The sequence below is a fragment of the Ipomoea triloba genome, chromosome 1, assembly GCF_003576645.1.
Source record: "Ipomoea triloba cultivar NCNSP0323 chromosome 1, ASM357664v1".
NCBI classification, from domain to species: domain Eukaryota; kingdom Viridiplantae; phylum Streptophyta; class Magnoliopsida; order Solanales; family Convolvulaceae; genus Ipomoea; species Ipomoea triloba.
The window spans coordinates 33,679,755-33,704,494 of NC_044916.1; the positions used below are offsets into that span (position 1 = coordinate 33,679,755).

The following is a 24,740-nucleotide window of genomic DNA, read 5'->3' on the forward strand; positions in this document are numbered from 1 at the left end:
TAAAATACAAGGACAAGAATAATGCTTAAATATAACAAGAAAATCACGAAATCTGCTATCAAATGTTCAAAGATTACAATATTTAGTGTTTTAAGTGAGACCATACATGTATTCAAGAAAAACAAAAAAAAAAAGTGAGACCATACATATCCTAAACAAGACGGAGTAACTATTTATACAAAGTCATGTTTGAACAATGTCTTACACAAAGCCTTCCACTCCTACCGAGTGGAGCGAGTGATTGGAACAACCTTGGTTGGCATTTTATATTTGTAGCCAGCTCATTTTTTACTAAATTAGTTAAAAAAGACTTTCCACTAATCCTGTTGCATAAATTAATTTATAATCAAATTCAAAAGCACATGAACTACGTACTTAACTTTTACTCTTTAATCCTGTCGTGGATTTATTGTTAATTACACTATCTATCTAGTGAAAATTTGAAAGTCTTGAGCACTGTATATTTAATTCTTTATTTAATTAAATGTTAGAGCTTAATATGATTATAATCTCAATTAGATACACTTTCTTATATTTCACTAAATAGTATAATATCTCATTGAGAATTTATCAAGGTCATTATATTCCTCAAACATTGTTCTCCCATAATGGCATATAGCATTTCTGTCTGGAAAAAAATGATTTTTTTTTGAAACATAAATGAATTTAATTTAGTCAAAAAAAAATACATTTTCTTCAACTACTTTAAATTCCGTCCTGCCCCGCACTTAAGCCCGTGGGTCTTGGCGGGGCCCGCAAATTTGTAAATTTAAATAAAGATTAATATAAAAAAGGCTAAAGTGTCATCTAGCACCATGAACTATATCCAATTATTCATGCCGCACCCTGAACTTTCATATCGTATATATTGAGCCGCAAACCAAAATAAAAAATTCACCTAGAACTTTTAGCAGGTTTCCAGGTCTTCTTGCTGACATGGCGTCTGATGTGGCATTTCTCCTAACCTTATGGTGTCCATGTAAGCATTTACATATTTAAAATTAAAAAAAAAACAAAATTATTATATTAAAATAACCAGAATTTTATTCTCTTTATTTTCATAATGTATACTTTTCAATTTTGCAATTCCAATGTTTCAATTTTTTTTTCAGAATTTATATTTTTTTGGCTAATTTATTGTTTAGTATTTTTTCAATTTTCCAAATTTATAGAAATGCTAATTTTTTTTTTGTTTGTATTTTTTGTTTTTTTTATAAATATTTTTAATATGTAAATGCTTACATGGACAACATAAGGTTAAAAGAAATGCCACATCACTTGAAGACCTGTGCCATGTCAGCAGGAAGACCTGGAAACCTGCTAAAAGTTTTAGGTGAATTTTTTATTTTGGTTTGCGACTCGATATATACGATATGAAAGTTCAGGGTGTGGCATGAATAATTAGATATAGTTCATGGTCCTAGATGACACTTTAGCCTATAAAAAAAGATAATAAGTGTATACTAAAATAATTTAGATATTTTAAACATATTTTAATGCATTTGTAATTTTTTAAACGCAATAATAACTAATCAATAATCAAATACATAATGTATTAATTCTTAAGTCAATAACAAATCATCTATACTATTTTTTGAACTTATATATATATATATATATATATATATATATATATTGTAGCATTTATTTATTTTAATAATCTTTTTATTATACATTTGGGGGTTTGGTGGCCCTTGCCGCCCTGCGAGTTAGACGGGTGACGGCTAAAAAGCCCGTCAAAATACGGGCACAAAATATCAAAGTCCGTCCCGCCTTTTTATGGGGCGAGAATGCGGGATGAGCTAACCCGACGGGCTAAGTCCACTTCTACGGCTCTAATTTTCAATTAACATATTATGTACCTATAAATAACTGGAAAATACATAAGGTCTAATTTTAATTGAAGTAAAATGAGATAGAACTCAATGGTATTATATCGTTTTGTCATAGAGTATTATATTGGGAGAGTTGTATTGGTATCACTTATTTTAAAATTAGCTATCTTTTCTTTGCCCTCACCGTCTTTCAATAATAATAAGTTTAATATATTAGTAATTATAAATCTATGAAAAAAATGAGATTAACTCAACATTATATATCCATTTTTAATTTATCATTAGTGCTCAATTGTAGAAATTAAACAAAATAATTTATTGCCAAGCAAGCCAGATATTCATGAAGATGGGCCTTGTTTCTCTTCCGACAACTTAAAAATCTCTTTTATTAAGTTATTTTCAACTACAAAATATTTTTTACAAATTTAATATTTATGATTTCTTCATTCTAAAATAATATTATGTTAAATTATATATTGGAGGAGACACCTTATATGACGATCGAAGGAGCGTAGTTAGTTCGTCGATCGATTTAAAAGTCATAGTTGAAAGTGATAAGTGACAATGTTGGAGTTATGATTTATGAAGATTATGATATGATAGGTGAGCTGAGATCTTAAGTTTAAAAAAATTATATAAAATTAAAAGGATTGGGCCTAGAAAATAATTTAATTTCCTAAGGAGGAATCCAAAATTTCTCTCCATCTCGGCATTAGCATTAGTATTCTCTTTAACACCGTCAGTCCAGCTCCAGCACCGCACCGCAATATATTGTCACCACTATAACAGATCAACGGCCTGATCATATGCAAAACTTTGAGGTGAGCTTCTCTTGCTGTTCTCAACTTTCTGATTCTGATTTTTTCTTTCTGTGAATGTTTTATATGTTCGGTTCAAAGCAGTGTGTAGAAACCGCCATTGCTTTTTCACTCTGGCTCGGCACTACCGGACCCTCCTTAGGTCATGCGCTCGATACTTAGCTTTAGATGTAGGCCAGAGAGTTCACGCTGCAGCCATCACCTCAGGACTGTTGAATACTCCCAACGCATTCCTTCGGAATGCTGTACTCCACATGTATGCCGCGTGTGGGCGTGCACTTTCCGCGCGCAAGTTGTTCGACGAAATTCCCCTGTCCCAGAAGGACACCGTAGATTGGACTGTCTTGATGGGCAGTTATATTCGGGCAGGGTTGCCACTAAGCGCGCTCAAGCTATTTATAGATATGCGCAGGGAAATTGTTCCTGTTGATGAACTTACTATGGTTTCAGTGTTCAATGGGTGCGCAAAATTAGGTCACGATGGGGTTGGGGTTCAAGGACATGCTTTTTTAATTAAAATAGGGTTGGACTTCTGTGTTAAAGCGTGCAATGCAATTATGGATATGTATGTGAAATGTGGATTAATTAATGAAACGAGAAAGGTTTTTGACGAGTTGAGAGAAAGGAGTGTTGTTTCTTGGACTATATTGTTGGAAGGCGTGGTAAGGATGGAAGGCTTGGAAATTGCTAGGTTAGTTTTTGATAAGATGCCGGAGAGAAATATTGTTGCTTGGACAATTATGATTGCAGGGTATGTTGAAAATGGGTTTACCATGGAGGCTTTTAGACTTTTAAGCATAATGCTTTTTGATTTAAGATTTGAGTTAAATTTTGTGTCACTTTGTTCGTGGTTATCAGCTTCTGCACAATCAGGGAATGTCATGATGGGTAAATGGGTGCATGTGTATTATCTGAAAAAGATAAACAGTGAATTGGATGCTATGATCTCAACGTCTTTGATTGATATGTATGCTAAATGTGGTAGGATTGATGATGCTTTTCGAGTTTTTGCAATGACACCTCAAAGGAATGTGATTACATGGAATGTTATGCTAAGTGGGCTGGCAATGCAAGGGAAGGGAAACACTTTGTTGGATATGTTTGGGGAAATGGTTAAAGATGTCAAACCAGATGATGTTACCTTCACAGCTGTGTTAAGTGCTTGTAGTCACTCGGGTTTAGTTGATCAAGGTAGGCACTTTTTCTATAATCTCGAACCTATGTATGGGATAAAACCCTCTATGGAACACTTCTCTTGCTTTGTAGATCTTTTGGGCCGGGCAGGATATCTTGAAGAAGCAAAATCTGTAATACAAAAGATGCCTATGCCCCCAAACGAGGTTGTGTTGGGATCACTTTTAGGGGCCTGCAGTGTACATAAAAACATTGACATGGGGGAATGCCTGATGAAGGAGCTGGTTCAAATGTATCCACACAATTCAGAGTATCACATTTTGCTTTCCAATATGTATGTCTTTGCTGGCAAGAGAGACAAGGCCAATTCACTTCGTGGAATTCTTAAGCATAGGGGTATTAGAAAAGTACCTGGTATTAGTTCTATATATGTAGGTGGTCATTGGTCAAATTCATCAGTTTAGTGCTGGTGACAAATCACACTATGAGGCTCATGAGATATACTTGATGCTGGATGAGATGATTCAATGGTTAAAGTTGGCGAGTTATGTACCCAATGTTGCCTGCCAAACATTTTCCAGTTGTAATGGTGGAGAGGAGTATGCAAATGAGTGGAGGAGAAGGAGCAAGCATTGTTCTTCCACAGTGAAAAACTTGTTTTTTTTTGGTCTCATGAGCACAAGGGCTAGAACACCTCTTTACATTTTCAAAAATCTAAGAATATGCCAAGATTGCCATTCGGCTATGAAGATTGCTTCAAAAGTTTATGATCGTAAAATTGTTATTAGAGACCGTAATCACTTCCACTGTTTTGAGTTAGGCTCATGTTCTTGTTTAGATTACTGGTAGCTGAACCTCTTGACAGTATTAGCTCTAGTTATTCCTTTTTTTTTTTTTCCTTATATATATAATTACTGAGAGTGATAACTCTTGCTTTAGATAAGCTTTCTGTAAAACTAGTCTGTTGTATGATTGTGCTGAAGTTTTTATAGAATGACAATGCAATGACAAGACTTTTAATTTCAATGGCAATGCAATGAGAATTGAAACTTGTTAGGTGTTTTTCTTGCTTAGTTGGTACCGCTTGTTGTAATTGTATAGCACCCTGTTTGTGGCCTTTAATTATACTGCGTATCTTTATTCATAGAGAATGGAATTCTATTTTTCGGTACTTATCTCATGTTGTTTATAGCATTAAGGTATACCTGCTTTAACCATACATGGTGCTTTCGAGACACAAACACACACACACACACACACACACACATACCAGCTAGTATTTTAGATTAGTATGCCTACAAACACTAGATGATGAATTTTTGGTTTGTTTGTTTTTGTTTTGTTTTTTGTTTTTTGTTTTTTGTTTTTTTATTTTTTTTAAATATTTTAATGTGTTATGCCTCCTTTTGAAATCAACACTCAAAAGTTTGTCTGCATTTGGTCATTATAGTCTTTATTAGCAACATGATCAATTAGGATACGCAATGGAAGACAACTGTAGTCATATTGTTGTTACACCTGAAGGAACCAAATATCACTTGTCATGTAGTCTTTATTAATCCATGCATGGTCAAAATGTAATTGTAAATAACTCTCATGAAGTCCTTAACGTTGCAAAAGCTTGCCTTGAATTACAAATCAGTTTTTGTAACTAAGGTGAATTAGAATTACCTTCCAAAAAAAGGGTATTGAGACTTCAAATTTTCCTAGAATGATTGAGGAGTTAATTGTCCAGTTTCATTCTGGAAAGACCAGCCTTCTTGAAAGTGTACTTTTTAGATCATTTTAACGGCAATTCATTTTTCTTCATTTATCTTGATGATGAAATCTCTTAACTTTATAATTTCTGCATTGGAGTTAATACTTTAATAATTTCTTTTTCATTTTCTTTTGCAGGTTTGAACAGTTTCCCTTTGGCAAACGCCCATTTTTCTTCAACCTTTAGTGATTTTGAGGACAAAATTTTGAGATTTAGGCATACACAGAATACCATTTTAAGCTTATGGATCATCATTCAGATCAACCGCTTCCTCCTGGAGTCCAGCCTGTTTCAATTTCTTCTGAACTCCTTCCTGCAACTAAACCTTCTACTCCAAATTTTCAGAATTCCAATAATTTTGAATACCCTGCTCAGTCTTCTGAGGGCAGTCTCTTTCCTGTCCTCCCTTCTAATGGAATTAGGTTTACTCCCGCAGAAAGCTTCCAACCACATTCCACAAGTTCATCTCAAATTCATTGTACAAATACTCAGCATGTGGTAGATCAAATGCCAAATAGCTTTCAATCTGTTCAGATGCTTAAAGAAGATACTTCTGGAGTGTCTACTGAGGTCACATGTCATATAATGCCTTCTGGCTTGGAATCTAGTGGTTCTACCCCGCAACTAGAAATCACCAATGACATTGAGAATGCTGCTCGGAGTGCTGTTCTGCACGAACAGGCATGATATTCCCCAACCTTTGTTAGTACTTAGTAGTTTACTACTTTACTCGTAGCTTTTTGTTCACCTCTAATTTTATCTTGTCAAACATCTATTCAGGAAATTGCCACCCAGAAAGTTATACAAAATCAGAGGTTGGTGTTGGTTGGAATTTATTTGCCTTTTGTAAATAGCTCACATAATTGATCTTTACTTAAATTTACATCTCAACCAGAGAAGCAAGATCAGCATGTGAGCCTCATGAGGATAGTAAAGACCTTTTTTCTGGCCGTCATGACCCAAATACTTTAAAGGTGCTCACCTCCACTGTCTGTCTCTGTTTCTTTCTTTGGCATCTTTGAATGTATGTAACCACATTAAATCATTCTCAATTGGGAGGTGCTTACTCTTTTGTGCTCTATAGGAGCATTTACTGAAAATGACTGCAGAGCATCGTACTCAGATGGCATTGAAGCGTGGAAGGTCTGTGTTGCCTGAGGAAGGTTGGTTCAGTAGTTTCTTCTGTTTGACCTGAAATTCTTTGTATCATTCTAAATTTTAAAAAGAGAAAACTATTGGTAAGTTTCATAGATAACGGTGTTAGTAGATCCAATAAAGTTGGAAACAGGAAACTATTAATGAAGGGAAACCGGAAAGGAAAACATTGCTGAGAGGTGTTTTCCTCTGAATTCTCATCTAGAATTCACCCATTTCTTAAATAGGTTGAAAATTTCCTTAAAACAAGTGTTACTACTTTTTTACTGTTTTTGAAAATGATGAATTTTATTTAGGTTTCCTAAAGCAATCTTTCTTCTTGGAGGGTGAATGTTTGGGAAGTGAGTAATATAACTTTTGATATCCGAAAAACAATGCTGATGTTGAATCCCACATTATGAATCTGAAGAAAGAGATTTGAAAAGATTAACTTATACTTTATAAGGTTATAGTAGCTGTAGCTCTTTCTCTGGAACCAACATTATGGTGCTGTGGGAGGGACTTCTCCCTTTAGAGCACCCTAAATGTATAGGGGTCACTCATAGCCCTTGATGTGGTAATGTGTGGTCAAATAGTATTTCTGGATCTATATGATTCAGCATCTATAGTAGCTTTAGAGAAAAAGATTCCACCTTTTGATGTGGGGCCCAATAGTAATTCGTATGATTTAGATTAGAATCTATGAAGTAGTTTTTAGAGATAAATTTCACCTTAAAGCTGGTCCCAACTGGATTTTGGATTAAGGATTAGCTTAGTTAGCAGAGTTGACTTACATTTCCAACTCAGCCCCCTATGTTTGAAAGTGGTAGTATTTCTCTGAGATGAAAATCGTGATGCCTGCCAAGTTTGATGCAACAAACAATTAAGATATCTGTGTATTTTATGGGTCATTTCTTATTACTCGTAAGAAAAGTAATCTAAAAGTTTCCTCTAAGTTTGGGCATTATGAAGAATGAGAGGTCTGTCCATGTTCTTCAAAATAATGTGCGTCTGAATCCATATCTCAAACCTGGCATTCTGGCAATTATATTAAACTAGATTAAGCAGTTTTAAAGTCTAGGATTCTGTCATATTTTATTATAAATAAAATGTTATTGCTTCTTACCAGGTAATATAGAAATTGGAAATGGGTATGGTGTTCCTGGTGGCAGTGCTTATTATGGTGCTCTGAAGCCAAGTGCCACTACCGCCAGTAAGACTTCTTTCCTGGTTTTTAGTTGATGTGTACTGTCAAGTTTGATCTAATTGGACAAGATTTTCAAGGAGATGCTGTCCCTGGCCATGCAACAAATGAATCCAATGCAGAGCTTAGTGGGGATTCTGGACACAAGTCTACAGCTAAAGAGTTGCCTGAATTTCTCAAAAAGAAGTTGAGAGCTAGGGGTATTCTGAAGGATGGTCCAACAATGGATCGTTCCATTCCGGCCAATGTAAGTTGGAATTTCTTCACCTCATGCCCATATTTATTCATGTTAATTCTCTTGTAAGGATCTTTATTCTGAAGTATAATGTGTGTGTGTGTTTTTGCTTGAAAACATGTATCTAAATTAACTGTTCTAAAAATTTATAAAATCCAGAGATCAGAGATGTTGCCATCTCAGAGGATGCCACTTGCAGAATTGCCTCCAGGATGGGTGAGCACTTAGTTGATATTTGTATTCTCCCCTTCTTCTATAAAGTTGTTATATCCATCTTATAGACAGCAAGAAATTATTATTTTTTACTTTTGAGTTTTGAATGATTGAAATAGGTTTTTGAGTTGTGGGAGATTCCAAACTCACATATACCTAAACCACTCAAAATGAGATTTTTTTTTTCTTCTATGTATGTAATTCCTGTAACTTTTTAAATATTTCTTTGTTGTTTTATGGACTGTCCAAGCCAAGCTGAAGTGGTGTTAGAAATAATTTTTGACTGTACATAAGGTTGTATTGTCAATGAGAAATTTATTTAACATCTATGCTTTATAAGAGTGAGAAGTGGGAAAACTGGTTAGAAAAGATTGCAGATAATGTGTTCAGAGTGTCGTTTTAGATCCTGGACTTCAGCTGGTCAAGAAAGATTTAGGGCACAGTTGTATATACCTGCTTTTGCTATACATTGAAGGGTAACCAATTTCTATCGACATCTTCTGCCTAAAAATATATGGCAATTTGCATTTGCTCTGGATTTCATCTATGTAAAATGTAGCCTATAAGATTTGGGCTTGTTTGGAGTTATACAAAGGGAGTTTCTAGTCTAGGCTTTGTGCTCAAATTAAGAGTTCATTATATTGAAAAGAGTTCCATCAAATGCTTGTGCAGATTGAGGCCCATGACCCTGCAAGTGGTGCTACATATTACTATGATGAAAGTACAGGAAAAAGTCAGTGGGAGAGACCTACTGTGGCTGCTTCTGCCTTGGACTCAACATTGCCTTCACAGCTTCCTGAAAATTGGAAAGAGTTTATTGATGAAACAACAGGTATGCTCATGCACTTAACTTGTTTGGCTACTCATTGCTTTTTGCTTGTCTTTCCCTCCTCCCTTTGTTACCCATAAATCCATAATTCCTGAATTTTGTTGTACAGGTCAAAAGTATTACTATAACACGTTGACCAATGTATCTCAATGGGAGAACCCGTGTACAAAGCAGGTTTCCTTACAGCAGCATGATGCAAATACAACTAGGAATTGGGGAGAACAGTCATCTACACTACCAAAATGTATGGGATGTGGTGGATGGGGGGTGGCCCTTTTGCAATCATGGGGATATTGCAGACATTGCACTAGGTTTGCCATATTTTAGCTATTTAATTATTTAATCATTTCTTGCCATTTTAATTTGAACCTTTTCTTTTGTTGCGAATTTGGTGCATTGTTTGTTGTTGGTGCTCCCCACAATATTCTGTTTTTGGCCTTCCAGCAAAATTTTGATCTAACTGTACCATGAAACCTACAATTAATGAGTGAATTTAAAGTAGTTAAAGAAAAGGTAAAATTTTGTAGGGTATGATAATTATAAGATTTCTTTTATTTTCAGTGGAAAGTCTTTTTGACTAAATTAAGTTCCTTTATGTTTCCAAAAAAAAAAGTTCCTTTTTTTCAGACAGAAATGCTATATGCCATTCTGGGAGAACAAAGTTTGAGGAATGACCTTGAAAAATCCTCAATGAGATATTCTACTATTTAGTGAAATATAAGAAAGTGTAGCTAATTGAGATTATAATCATATTAAGCTCTAACATTTAATTTAACAAAGATACACTGCTCAAGTCTTTAAAATTTTCATGAGATGATAGTGTATTAACAATATCCAAAACAGGATTAAAGAGTAAAAGTTAAGTAGTTCATGTGCTTTTGAATTTGATTAGAAATTAATTATGACTTGCACCTGAATATTTGCTATTTGAATATTTTAATGCTTTTTCGTTTATTTTTTAATTTAGTAAATTTTTTTTTACACAGCAATCAAGACTATCAAGTAATGAGCTTGGTTTACATTATTAACTTATGCAAATGACGTTGACTCCTTTCTGTTCTGTATGCACTGAATGGTGTCAATTTTAAAATATCAATAGCAAAACTAAATGAATGTTCAAATATCTTAGCTCCCTGCTATTCATGTGGCCATTTGGCTTTTATACCCATTAGTTTCAGCTTGTGTGTTAATTTCTTTAACTTGCTTCGGTTTTATGTGAACATGGTTCAAACTTGTCTCTGAATGTTAGTTGTTATTTCTTTCCCATTGGTTTGACTTAAATTTACAGCCTTGATATCATGATAATGTAATAGTACACCTCATATTTCTTATGCTTCACTAATGTTATATTGTTGTCTTATCTTGTTCAAATGCAGAGTTTTAAACCTTCCTCAAAGTCAATATATATTGGAAGATGTGGAAAGCAAACATCATACAACCAATACTTTTGGTTCTGAAGAAGATTCTGATAAGAAATTTCAGAAACAGAGGTATGATATTTCTTCTTTGGTCATTTAGTATAAGTACATTTGCTGTTGCCCTTCATTTCTTCACCCAATTCAGTTTCGATACAAGGGAAGTTGTCTGTACATTGTAGCTCCTGCATAATCAGAGCCAAGTTGTCTTGTGGTTTATCTGTTATGGCTCAATGGAAATGTTGTCAAGGAAATGCCTTAGACCTCAAAGTTTGTAGACAAAGAGTATGAGCTCATAATCAATTTGAAAAAAGGTTGCCCTATTGTAATTTGAGAATCAATTTTCCATGTGTAAAAGCCTAATGCAATAGTATTTGTCTAAGTTCCTTTTGAGAGTTACTTTAATGTAGTTAAAGGAGTAATTCCAACCTCTGCAACTATAAGAAAGACTAATTGGCTTAGTAGTGCTAATGGGCAAGTGTTGTGGGTTGTTCTTGAGGTTAGACTTTGACAGCTTTTCTGGCTCTGTATCAGTCTCATAGTTGTGGTGTATAGTTGTATACTAGTTGTTTGGACACTTGATTCAAACTGAATGATGCCAATACATAACACTATCATATCCCATGTTCAAACATGCAACCTTAGAATAGGATCAATGAGTGTTTGGTGTTCCAGTGAGAATGGAGGGCGCTTCGAATTCCATGCTTGACAAGTAGAAAATACTGTAATTGGCTACTTGTGTATCTAGAAAACAACAGTGTCAAACTGATTGCACCTTCCCACCCCCAAAATAATGCTTAAGGGTATTAAAAATTGACCCTACCGGCAATCCGTGTCACCTCACAACTATACAATTCAAAGCTCACACTGCCCTGCCCTGTAATTGAAGCCTTGATGGCCCTAATTCATGAGTTGTTGTTCTCTTATTTATTTATACTTTTATTTGGTCATTTCTTGAGAGTTTCTATCACTACTGTGGCTCCTTCCCCAGTCCCCACTGGCCACTACTTGTGTTGCTGAAGGTGCACTTTATGTCAATGCATTTACACTTTTATGTTGTAAAATGTGCACTTTTAGGTGTGAAAATTACAAAATTGCTGTAAAAATCTGGACCATTTAACCATATGATCTGGTTGGTCCATGTTATATCTCATTAATTACACAAGCAATGATTCTCACATGATCCATTCTCTTTTCCTAAATGGAATAATGGAATATGATTGATAATTGAAACTGTTTGGATGTCAATCAGCCTGACTAACTGATCGTTGGGTCTGTAGGTCCAATTTCAAACCACCCATGGGAAAAGGTAATAGACGAGACAACCGGAAGCGTACATACTCTGAGGATGATGAGCTGGATCCCATGGATCCAAGTGCTTATTCAGATGCACCTAGGGGTGGTTGGTATGTGTCCATTTTGCCCTCAAGTGATATTTTGTACAATTCCCAAACCCCCACCCCCTCTCTCCCTTCCCCGTCTTTTCTCCTCTGTGTGATGTAAATTTTGAACTATGTTTCTGTCATGTCTATATTCAGGGTTGTGGGACTCAAAGGAGTGCAACCACGTGCAGCCGACACAACTGCCACGGTACAATTTTTTATTTGAAGAATTGGATCTCGTTGAACTGAATTTCTCATTTCATATGTGCAAGAGATAGTAGCTGAAATAATACTAAGCCATCACCGCTCTTCATGCATATAGTGTGTAGGAATATTTAGAACATTTAACTTGCTAGGGAAGAAAGGCATTGATAATCATTACTCTCTAAAAGCAAGTATCATGGGCAATACTAATTGGCTAGCTAAAAAAGGTGTGAAGTCAGATTTTACAGTATGCTGTCATTGTTTAAGTTTTAGAGATCTTCAATTGATATATTATGCATATGATCTTGTTGAAACAAGAAATTTGGCCTTAGGTTTTTTTTATTATTTGCACTCATATCTTCCAGATTCTCCTCTCAATACTCCATCTCTCTCTTTATGAGAGCACCCTAATGTTAATGTTTTATAGAATTGTAGTAGTATATGTATTATACTCAACATATAGTTCCATGCGGGAATAGATTCTATGCAAGTTTTGTGTTTGTTGACATGCAATGTATATTAACATTAGAGTGGTGTTTGTTATGAATTTCAGGGTCCTCTGTTTCAACAGCGTCCATATCCATCACCCGGAGCAGTCTTGCGAAAAAATGCTGAAATTGCTTCACAAAAGAAAAAACCTAAAACCCATCTAATGGCTATATCCAAGAGAGGTGATGGCAGTGATGGTCTAGGAGAGGCGGATTGAGCCTCTTAATATTCACACGCATATTTCTTGTAAAAATGAAGTGACAATTATCTGAAGTATTAGTACAAGTTATAACATACTCTTTTTTAAAAAGTAACATGAGATTTAGAAAATTCTAAATAATCATTAGTTAGTGAATGAAAAATGAACTGGAAAAAAAAAATTCAAATGTCAACCAAGTTATAACATTAGTTTGTCAAAACTCAAGTATTGGGTACTTGCGGGCAATATGGACATTAGTTATAACTTTCAAATCTTACTTTTTAAATTTTACTTCCTGAAGTTCATGTGGGTCTTTAAATTTTATTTCCTGAAGTTCACATGGGTCCCAACACAAATGTTTACATTAAGATTTTGTGTGTGAGAGTAAAATTTGAAACAAATGTTTACATCAAGATTTTGTGTCTGAGAGTAAAATTTGAAAGTAAAAAAATAGGAGTGCACAATATTTTTCGTTTGTAAATGGCTTCAACACAGCAATTGCCAGATGGATGTGATCTAATAGCATGGTTCTTCCTGTCAGTGATTGGTTTTTGAGGAGGGGAAGGAAAAAAGAAAAAAAAAAAAACCATGGGCATGATTCATATGGAATCTTTGTCTCCCTTCTTTTTCCTCATAATATTCTGCAATTTTTCGCCACCCTGATTTTCATCCCTAGATCAATCTTTTGATGTTTTATCCCACTTACTATCGATACCAATTACCAACCCATAGTTTGATATGAAACCTTGAAACCAGAGATTCAGACCCTTATCAGTAACAAAGTTAGGGAAAACTTGCTGGTTATTATCCCCAAGCTGCCCTTTCCTATCATCAGAGAGTAAACTCAAAAGGGGGGAGGGGGGATAGAATAATATATTAAGAATGAACAAAGAAAATAATTGGGAATGTGGCAGACCAGCTCAGTATCATCTATGAAAGAATCTTCTGTGTCATACTCATCCTCATCAGGAACATCATCAAGATCTTCATCATCATTACTTTGCTTTCCCTTAAAAATATTATTTCTCCATTTAGCATATTAGCTTCATAGCAAAATGCTCAAAATGCTTATAAAACATGGCTTACAGATTAGATACAGAAACCATACATTAACTAGGAACTAAGTTCTGATTAGTTTTTGCTCCTTGGTTTTGGTCGGTTATATATATATGTGTGTGTGTGTGTGTATAATTTGTCATTTTAATACAATAATATTGATAAATATGATCATTTATTGATTATGAATGTAGAGTGCACGCACGATGCACGCCAGTTGGTTAGCAGGTCTCTATTTGCTTTGAACAATACTTTATAGTTGTGGGGATACAGAACTGCTGATAGTAGATATCATTAATCAGATATCTATATATCTGCGGTTTCAAAAAAAGTTCTACCATGAATCTCAATAGTGGTGGTGGTGTAAAATTATCATTCTCTCCAAGATAATCCTTTCATAAAGAAAAATTGCTTGCTCTCCTTTTTCAACTATACTTTTAGCTTTCCTCACCATTTCTGCTTGTCTCTCGTGAATTCTACCATACTGTTCTATAAATTCCAGCAGCACAATATGACTAGTATGAACATTCAAGGGAAGTTCTGGTTTAATTTCCCCTGGATAAAGAATAAACCTCAATCCAATCCATCCCTAAAATCATGTCACAACCTACCAGCCTTAGCAACCTGAAATCTTTCTCAAAGATTTCATCCTGAACCTGCCACTTTAGCCCACAACATACAGAATCACAAATAATCTTATCACCATTAGCCAATGTCACAGTGATAGGTTTTTCCTTCTCAGGGGTAATTCCCATTTGGTTGAGCAATTTAGAGTCCAAAAAGCTGTGTGTACTCCCACTATCTACTAAAATCACAACAGGTTGCTTGCTAATAGCTCCAATCAATTTAATAGTATTCATTCCCTCACCACTACGTCATGCGTGCACTCTACATTCATAATCAATAAATGGCCTGTTTGGTTGGATGTAGTTTGGGGGAATTGCAATTCATTGATATCAAATCATATGAATATAATTAATGCATAAGAAGATCAAATAATAAAGTCAAAAGAATCATGAGCAACAGAATATACATTCTGCAACAAACTTCTCCAAGTCTCTGATGGCCTTCTCAAGCATTGTAATTTTTGATCTAACACTAGATCCATCCCTTCTCTGCACAAAAAGGGCATTCTTCACTTATACAAAAGACAAAATTGGCATTGTTCATGCAATCTCTGATGATAATCATTAGAAACATAAACAATAAATTGTGAAGAACATTCATGATAACTGATCCAACCACTTAAATCACATAAAATATTCATACCAAGTTAAATGGATCATAAGCATCTATAGGAATCCTAAAGTTTGCAGTATATATACACATTTTGGATATGTGTGTGCATGCATATGTATATATGTATTGACTGCAAAGAAGATATAAAGCAATTACTTACCACAGTTTGTGTGGATCTCTTGCCCTCAGGAGCACTTGGGTCAAGCCTTTGATCATAAATTCCACTTTTTTCTCCTTGCTGAAAAGACTGATCTAGCCCATTNGTATAATTTGTCATTTTAATACAATAATATTGATAAATATGATCATTTATTGATTATGAATGTAGAGTGCACGCACGATGCACGCCAGTTGGTTAGCAGGTCTCTATTTGCTTTGAACAATACTTTATAGTTGTGGGGATACAGAACTGCTGATAGTAGATATCATTAATCAGATATCTATATATCTGCGGTTTCAAAAAAAGTTCTACCATGAATCTCAATAGTGGTGGTGGTGTAAAATTATCATTCTCTCCAAGATAATCCTTTCATAAAGAAAAATTGCTTGCTCTCCTTTTTCAACTATACTTTTAGCTTTCCTCACCATTTCTGCTTGTCTCTCGTGAATTCTACCATACTGTTCTATAAATTCCAGCAGCACAATATGACTAGTATGAACATTCAAGGGAAGTTCTGGTTTAATTTCCCCTGGATAAAGAATAAACCTCAATCCAATCCATCCCTAAAATCATGTCACAACCTACCAGCCTTAGCAACCTGAAATCTTTCTCAAAGATTTCATCCTGAACCTGCCACTTTAGCCCACAACATACAGAATCACAAATAATCTTATCACCATTAGCCAATGTCACAGTGATAGGTTTTTCCTTCTCAGGGGTAATTCCCATTTGGTTGAGCAATTTAGAGTCCAAAAAGCTGTGTGTACTCCCACTATCTACTAAAATCACAACAGGTTGCTTGCTAATAGCTCCAATCAATTTAATAGTATTCATTCCCTCACCACTACGTCATGCGTGCACTCTACATTCATAATCAATAAATGGCCTGTTTGGTTGGATGTAGTTTGGGGGAATTGCAATTCATTGATATCAAATCATATGAATATAATTAATGCATAAGAAGATCAAATAATAAAGTCAAAAGAATCATGAGCAACAGAATATACATTCTGCAACAAACTTCTCCAAGTCTCTGATGGCCTTCTCAAGCATTGTAATTTTTGATCTAACACTAGATCCATCCCTTCTCTGCACAAAAAGGGCATTCTTCACTTATACAAAAGACAAAATTGGCATTGTTCATGCAATCTCTGATGATAATCATTAGAAACATAAACAATAAATTGTGAAGAACATTCATGATAACTGATCCAACCACTTAAATCACATAAAATATTCATACCAAGTTAAATGGATCATAAGCATCTATAGGAATCCTAAAGTTTGCAGTATATATACACATTTTGGATATGTGTGTGCATGCATATGTATATATGTATTGACTGCAAAGAAGATATAAAGCAATTACTTACCACAGTTTGTGTGGATCTCTTGCCCTCAGGAGCACTTGGGTCAAGCCTTTGATCATAAATTCCACTTTTTTCTCCTTGCTGAAAAGACTGATCTAGCCCATTTATTGATTATGAATGTAGAGTGCACGCACGATGCACGCCCAGTTGGTTAGCATGTCTCTATTTGCTTTGAACAATACTTTATAGTTGTGGGGATACAGAACTGCTGATAGTAGATATCATTAATCAAATATCTATATATCTGCGGTTTCAAAAAAAGTTCTGCCATTAATCCCAATAGTGCTGGTGGTGTAAAATTATCAACTGATGAATCGTTTAGTGAAAGAGATGAAAGTTTGTCTAAATGCAATGCATCTGTTGGTTCACAAAATGATATTCTTGTTTCTGCTTCAAGAAGAGCCATTGGGGGTCAAAAAAGTGAAAAGCAGGAAAGTAATCAGGTCAACATTCAATGGGAAAGAATCACATTTACTTGAAAGTTAAATTTGGTAATCGTTGCCTGATGGATGTTCTTCCTCTTATTGAAAATGGCAATGAAATATATTGTTCAACTGAGAAAGAACCATCCAAATCTGTTGATGACATCAGTGAAGAGTTTACTACAACTATGGGGCTTGATGGGCTCAATGGAAGGTTGGGCAATTCTCTGATGCTTTCTGATGGTTCTGCTTCAAACACATGCCTAGCTGTAGAGTCGGTTATATATATGTATAATTTGTCATTTTAATACAAAAATATTGATAATTTATTGATTATGCATGTAGAGTGCATGCACGATGCACGTATGACGCAAGCAAAGTGCACGCAGAACACATACTCGATGCACGCCTGTTGTTTACTTTATATTTTGCTTGTTTGAAATTTTGCTTCTTGTCTGTTGCTATTGTACGTGCGTCGTGCGTGCACGATACATGCATGATCAATAAATGTCAACAGTTATCAATATTATTGCATTAAAACGACAAATTATACAAATATAATCGATCGAAATCGAAGGAGGTCTGTGGAGAACTTATCGGTCCGCAAAAAATAATCAGAACATTATTTTTTTTAATCAAAATAAATATTAGTTAAAATCATAAGTCATATTATGTCTATCCGTTGAAGTACAAAGAGTCAATATCGCCCTCACGCTCTCATTGAGACTCGATCTCATGACTTCCCATTTGAGAAAGTCACTACATGCCACTTGAATACAAGGTAATTGGCAAATTCAGTCTATTTAGTTCTAAGTGATAATCCATTTTCTTTGTCATAGATTTATGTGTCATTTCACTGACGCAAAGGCTCAGGTTAGTATACGAGTCAACCCACTTTGTATGAAAAAATAAAAAAAGAAAATCGGAGTCAACCCACTTTGTATGAAAAAATAAAAAAAAAAATCGAAATGCCCTTGTATCATTTAAACAAGTTTATTGATGGATGACCAAAAATAGTCATGCCATAATAATACTAGATGCACGTGAACATGTTAACAGATGTTACATACTTCGACAATGTGATGCACGGTATATCACTTACGGAGTATTATTGTACAAGGGTTCCCGAATCAAAATATACAGATGGTTTAATGCTTGTATGCAACAACATATAAGCATTATCAAAGAATGTAAATACTTTACAGAAAGCGTACGTCTAAATCAGAAAACTGAAAGGAAGAACCATGCTGTTAGATCACATCCATGTGGCAATTGCTGCGTTGAAGCCATTTCCAAACACACTGCATTGTCCATATTGCCCGCAAGTACCCAATACTTGAGTTTTGGCAAACTAATGTGATGAAAAAAAAATGATTTATAGTAGAAATGTACTCTGTTACAACTACTCCGTAATAATTACAGATCTAAAAGTAGCCGCAAGGGAAGCTGGCCAAGGGCAAAAAAATTCAGACTAAACATATGTGATATTTGATAATTTATGTTAGTTCTTCAAAGCTTGGAGGCTCATTTAACTGAATACTGGGTTTTCGAACAGGAGCAGCTACTGGCTCCTGAGGTTTGTACTCTGCTTGTTTGGAAGACAACTTCTCTGGAAGATATTGACCTTCACCCAACTCGCGTTCTGATTCTGGTTCTGGTTTCCTCTTCATTTTCTTTTTTGTTAAGGCATCTGTTGCAATATGTCTATCAGTAGAATTACCAGTTCCCTTAACTTTCTCGGTTTTTGGTCGATCCAAACTAGTGCCACCCAGGGAGGGAACAGGTATGCGCCCAACCACATTTATTGCTGCAGTACTGGAGATTGGCTTATTTGTTGCTGTTGAACCATGATCTCTGGCATCAACTCCTGACTTCTCTTGGATCTGCACTGGTTGATCATGAGTAGTAGTTTCCACTCTGTAAGCATCTTCTTCCTTTTGAGCCAAAATCTTGTTCCTTCTCATTTTCTCTTGATTCTAAATATAAAATAAACACATCAGATGCTATGCAAAATGAGACAAAAAGGAATACACCAAAGAATAAATAAATAAATAAACCTATACAAATTACGAGTATGTACTCATCATGATTTATATATTTCTAGGAACACATTTACTTATTATAGTTGCAAAATAAGAATAAAAAAGGAGACAGGACTAGACAAATAAAAATTTTAAGCACATATGCTGGTTTAGGCAATTAATGGCAAAGAACAGCAGGCTTGTCTTGACATTGTGTATCCTGTGCACAGGCTTAGAAGAATAAAACTGTCAAAAGATCACACCTGTTCGCTGACAGCCAAATATAATGTGCACATACAACAAGAATGCACCAGAGTATATCACAAGAGGGCAAGAAAAGGGTGGTAAGTTTAGCAAATATAGATGACTCAGTGTCTCTCTTATCCTTTTTGCCCCTATTCTTTTTTCCAGTAATATGGAACAGTAACATATTCGTACTAGATGGAACAGTATTTGTTTTCCAAATGGCAGCTCCTCAATTTTATTGGTTGTGAGTAATTTCTAAAACATAAACAACACTTCTAATTTCAGTTGTGAATGAATTTCCTAAATTCTCATTATTTTTTTGTTGGTGGACCTCAAAACCAAAGCATACAAAAACATGGTTGATCAAAAGACAAGCATGGGAATAGAGTTATAAAGTTTATAAAGTATGTGTGAACAAGATTAAGGCATTCATACCTTTTGCCGGTTGTATAATGTCTTCCTTCTGTCTTTGGCTCTACAGATAGCACGTTTAATTCCATGGTTATCCATGAATCCATTAGGCCAATATGCAGCAAGCTAGATCAAGAACAACATCAGTACGTCAGGGAGAGACTTTGGACTGCTAAACATGGCTGAAAAAATCGCTAGGCGGCGATTAATCGGCACCCGTGCATTTTTTTAAATGTTTGTGCCTTAACAATTGGGGGGGGAGGGAGAGAAGAAAAAAAGGTATAGTTTTCACCCGAAACAAAGGGAAAAATCATCATTTACTACCGGCCAACAGATTTTTTTAGATAAAGTCAAAATTAGAGTTTCTACCTCTGCATACAGCTTTCTGACTTGTGGACCAGCATCTTCTTCCAGTCCCTAAAAATGAACACCATTAAGCCTCCACGAGTACATTATCAACAGATAATTTAGAAAATGCATCAACATTTATTGGAAACTAAAAGTTACAACCTCAACATAGAAATCATATAAATCACATATTCTGTCTTCTAGAGCATTATCCATGCAATATTTTCTTTTAAAAGCTTCTTTTTCTTCAGTTGCAACTGATTGGAAATCATCGGAAGTTCCGGGCTGTTGTTCGATTGCCTGCACATATACATTAAGCAATCACTAAAAAATTAAAATTCTTAATAACTGTGGGCTGTGGCACCATTATTTATCAACATAATTCAAAAAAGCAACAAAATATCAAATGTGAGATGCTACACACTTCTTTGATCAGAGCTTTCCAATTATCTGAATAACTAGAACATTGAAGGATGTTTTGGTAATGCACAACAATCAGAATACCACTTAACGGTTGAACTCTCACCAAATAGTAGTAGTAGTAGTAGTATGTAGTATGTAGTAGAGTGGTAACAAGAAAAGCAACAATAATAAAAATATAAAATAATAATAATAATAATAATAATAATAATAACAAAAATAAAGGAAATACCCCAGAGACATTACATTATGGACAGAAATGAGGAAATCCATAGGAAAAAGAAAAACACACCTTTGATTTCATAAGTGGAACTCGGTCTTTTATCATCTCCGCAACTTCCCTTTTTATTTGCTGCACCCTGTTATCCTTCTCCTGCTTTGCAGACAACCCCATATTAATCATGATCTTCAAATTTCTCTGCAGCCAAAAATAAGACCAATCAAGCAATGGCTTCATACTCAGACATCAGAACAGATGACAAGACAAACTAATAGTCCCCTCCTTCCAATCATCTTAATTCATCATCATACATTCTGGAATTATTATTATCAACAAATAAGGTAGGGTTATTGATGGCATTACTTGAGTTCCTAGTTCAGATCCAAATTTCTCTATCTATAGTTCATGTCAGTTCTTACTTGTGTCTCTGAGAGTACAGTTGAAATCTAAGAACAGAACTTGCATCAAGGGAAGAAAAAACAAAGATCTAGATTGCGGTTGTTTCAGTCCTTCATTACACTGATCCTTGGTTAGGAGAGGAAAATACCTTTAATGTCCGGAGCTGTACCAAGTGGCCAACAATACTCATTAAACGATTTATTAACTCTTTTGATAATTTTCCATGGCTTGCCTGCTGTAACCACCCAAACACACACAAAAACATGAGAAGTCAACATGGAAATCCAAAAGATCTAGGCTGAAGTAACAAATGTGGCAATACAAATATAAATATATTAAAAACATATTTATGGACTTAGAGTAGCTTGTCCAGTACTGCGTATCTAGCAACTTTCGCCAGTTTTTGCTTTATTTCAGGTGGCAATCTCCTTTTGATAGCCTGAGATGAATTATCACCATCTTGAACCTCAGCGTTAGGTGGCCTTGCTGTGATATCAAATCATATGAATATAATTAATGCATAAGAAGATCAAATAATAAAGTCAAAAGAATCATGAGCAACAGAATATACATTCTGCAACAAACTTCTCCAAGTCTCTGATGGCCTTCTCAAGCATTGTAATTTTTGATCTAACACTAGATCCATCCCTTCTCTGCACAAAAAGGGCATTCTTCACTTATACAAAAGACAAAATTGGCATTGTTCATGCAATCTTTGATGATAATCATTAGAAACATAAACAATAAATTGTGAAGAATATTCATGATAACTGATCCAACCACTTAAATCACATACAATATTCATACCAACTATTACCAAGTTAAATGGATCATAAGTATCTATAGGAACCGTAAAGTTTGCAGTATTACAAACACATATCTATGCACATGTATAGATGTATATATACACATTTTTGATATGTGTGTGCATGCATATGTATATATGTATTGACTGCAAAGAAGATATAAAGCAATTACTTACCACAGTTTGTGTGGATCTCTTGCCCTCAGGAGCACTTGGATCAAGCCTTTGATCATAAATTCCACTTTTTTCTCCTTGCTGAAAAGACTGATCTAGCCCATTGGAAATATTTGCAGATCTTCCAGAAGATTTTTCTTGAGGAACAGAAATTCTTTCATTCGACCTTTGGTTGGAAGTCTCAGAACTTTCTTTTAATTTATCAACAACATTCTTGGAATGGAGAACTTCAGTCTTCTGCATGTCAAAATTCACCTCCTGCAAGAAGGTTTCATCATTTAGGACTCCTGAAGGAAGTGCATTCCATGTATTCTTTGTATTAGCATACATGCACTTACCTGATTCTGAACATTAGCATTTTCATGATATAAAGTTGGCATGACAACACTATAAGAGGGACTAGATGTTCCGGCAGCATGCGGTACTGATTTCCCAGCCTTCTTTCCTACTTTAGCAGGCTTATTTGGATTACATCCATCATCACTGCCAGACTGACCTTTGGTCTGATCTTTCTTTCTTCGCTTATTTGGCAGCTGATTTTGTTGAGAAGTAGGTTCACTAAGAAAAAACAGAAGCAAATGCATATCAGGAAGACCAAAAATAACTTGGTTAAAGAAAGAAACATTCAGCTCTAAAGCATAGCAACAAGATGCAATGAAATCATAGGCAAATATGTTCTTGGAAAGGATTTCTTATTTTCCTGAGATTACAACTGGTAAATCCTAAGGAATCAATAATTGAACTAAGTTATTGGGAATATGCATTCAAAAACAAAGAAATTAATATGTTATACCTCAATGAATCTGCCTATTAACAGATTTATTTCCTCAAGTGAAGAGAACATGAGTATAAAATATAACTGAATTTTCCCAACTGAGGAAATGAAAGCATAGAAAACCATACAAGAAAATATTTCTGCTGGACAGATATAATTTTGTAAAGTTAAATTCACTATTGCAATAGATCTGTGCTACAAATTATATTAAATAAAATGATAATAATAACAATATACACGCACATTCGCTCTAATTTCCCACGGTTGACAAAGAACCCATCATGTTTTATAGCTGAGTTATCAACCTGAAAATAATCATCCTGCATATAAAAAAATGAAAAATAAAAAATAAAAAATAAATATCATCACTGGAGAAAAACCCATTCAGAAAATGAGCACATATAACCAAAACTTCTCAATTACTAAAGAATTGTTAAATGATATATTAAGAATGAACAAAGAAAATAATTGGGAATGTGGCAGACCAGCTCAGTATCGTCTATGAAAGAATCGTCTGTGTCATACTCATCCTCATCAGGAACATCATCAAGATCTTCATCATCATCACTTTGCTTTCCCTTAAAAATATGATATGTCCATTTAGCATATTAGCTTCATAGCAAAATGCTCAAAATGCTTTTAAAACATGGCTTACAGATTAGATAAAGAAACCTTACATTAACTAGGAACAGCATTTAAATACGTAATGCTCATGGCTCACACCCCTCTACCTAGATAATCTGTAAATGAAAAAAATAAAATAAAATAAAAATCATACCACATATAGGCGTTCTATCTTCTCTATTACAGCATTTAAACGGTTTCCAGGGGGAGCATCCTTAGCTTCCTTTTCAACAGGTTGTTCCTACATAGGCCACCAAAAAAGTAACACGCAATTAAATTAATTAACCGATATAAAAATATAGATATAAAGAGGCATTACTACAGATAAAGAGGTCGGCAAGCTGATATCACGGAAAAAACAGTTCAGGCACAATGAATTTCTTACTATTGAGGAAGTATGCACCGTGCAAAATAAACCAAATAACTTACTGGAGAGAAGCCAGGGTCTGGGGAATCATTATGTAGCGGAAGATTAAGTGGTTGAAGCTCAGCTGCAGCTGATGAGGCTGTTGGGGCAGGGCCGGGAGCCCCATTACCATTGGACTGAAGACCAGTTGCCTCCTTTAGAAGCTTCTTCCACGATACGATTGTTGTCTCCCCCGGTCTTAACTCAACCGTGAACCTCTGCCGACCTCCCGCCGCCTCGTACGACGTCGACACCCTCCCGACACCCGGTTCACCGCCGCTGCTGCCTTCATCTATCGGAGGCTTCATTGATGCTGTGATTGTTGAATCTGAATCCAATTAGGGTTCAATAACAAAGGGAGCGTAAAAAGAGGGAAACAGAAATTCGAAAGTCGAAACCCTAGATTGGGATTCTATAAATTGGTAAGAGTTGAAAATTCGAAACTATGCAGTGGACACAGGACAAAAATGTTCATTGAAGTTTATACATCATATAGATCACTCCAATTGAGTTATTTCAATTTTTAGTCATTCTAAATTAAATATTGTGATTTTATTATTTAGAGTAATATTTTAGTTCTTTATATTTATAATAATACTTTATAGTTATTCATCTATATTTAACCAGTAAATTTGTTATAATATATGATTTTGGAGTCTGCATAGACTTTGATTATTGAAAAAATTTAAAAAAAAAAAAAATATATATATATATATATATATATATGTGTGTGTGTGTGTGTGTGTGTGTGTGTGTGTGTGTGTGTGTGTGTGTGTGTGTGTGTGTGTGTGTGT

At 34.9% G+C, this 24,740-nt stretch overlaps 3 protein-coding genes across 6 annotated transcripts; 2 read left to right on the forward strand and 1 right to left on the reverse strand.

Moving 5' to 3' along the window:
* The first annotated feature begins 936 nt into the window (after positions 1-936).
* LOC116012823 (pentatricopeptide repeat-containing protein At5g15340, mitochondrial-like) lies at positions 937-4,836 on the forward strand. The gene is given in 5 exon segments (XM_031252501.1): positions 937-979; positions 2,738-4,230; positions 4,232-4,397; positions 4,400-4,448; positions 4,450-4,836. Coding segments are annotated over 5 exon segments (1,938 nt in total). The 3' UTR covers positions 4,637-4,836.
* On the forward strand, positions 2,524-13,070 carry LOC116031576. 3 transcript variants are annotated; one of them, XM_031273819.1, is made up of 14 exons: positions 2,524-2,656; positions 5,684-6,227; positions 6,327-6,361; positions 6,442-6,520; positions 6,631-6,709; positions 7,810-7,893; positions 7,956-8,131; positions 8,279-8,335; positions 9,005-9,164; positions 9,271-9,472; positions 10,538-10,651; positions 11,857-11,982; positions 12,115-12,166; positions 12,716-13,070. In XM_031273819.1, exons 2-14 carry the CDS (start codon positions 5,790-5,792, stop codon positions 12,866-12,868), a joined length of 1,755 nt encoding a protein of 584 aa, XP_031129679.1. In that variant the 5' UTR covers positions 2,524-2,656; positions 5,684-5,789; the 3' UTR covers positions 12,869-13,070. The 3 variants fall into 3 exon arrangements, with proteins under 3 accessions (XP_031129679.1, XP_031129683.1, XP_031129690.1); XM_031273823.1 differs by having other exon boundaries at positions 7,965-8,131; XM_031273830.1 differs by having other exon boundaries at positions 7,968-8,131.
* A 5,094-nt stretch (positions 13,071-18,164) lies between these two features.
* On the reverse strand, positions 18,165-24,414 carry LOC116021034 (ubinuclein-1-like). Of its 2 annotated transcripts, XM_031261635.1 has the most exons (14): positions 23,970-24,414; positions 23,695-23,781; positions 23,402-23,494; positions 23,160-23,236; positions 22,480-22,699; positions 22,145-22,399; positions 21,734-21,815; positions 21,539-21,648; positions 21,311-21,397; positions 20,836-20,961; positions 20,286-20,423; positions 20,145-20,192; positions 19,800-19,901; positions 18,165-19,073 (listed from the first exon to the last, which is right to left on the reverse strand). In XM_031261635.1, exons 1-14 carry the CDS (start codon positions 24,252-24,254, stop codon positions 18,594-18,596), a joined length of 2,190 nt encoding a protein of 729 aa, XP_031117495.1. In that variant the 5' UTR covers positions 24,255-24,414; the 3' UTR covers positions 18,165-18,593. The 2 variants fall into 2 exon arrangements, with proteins under 2 accessions (XP_031117495.1, XP_031117501.1); XM_031261641.1 differs by lacking the exon at positions 23,970-24,414 and having other exon boundaries at positions 23,594-23,709.
* Between the last annotated feature and the right edge of the window lie 326 nt (positions 24,415-24,740).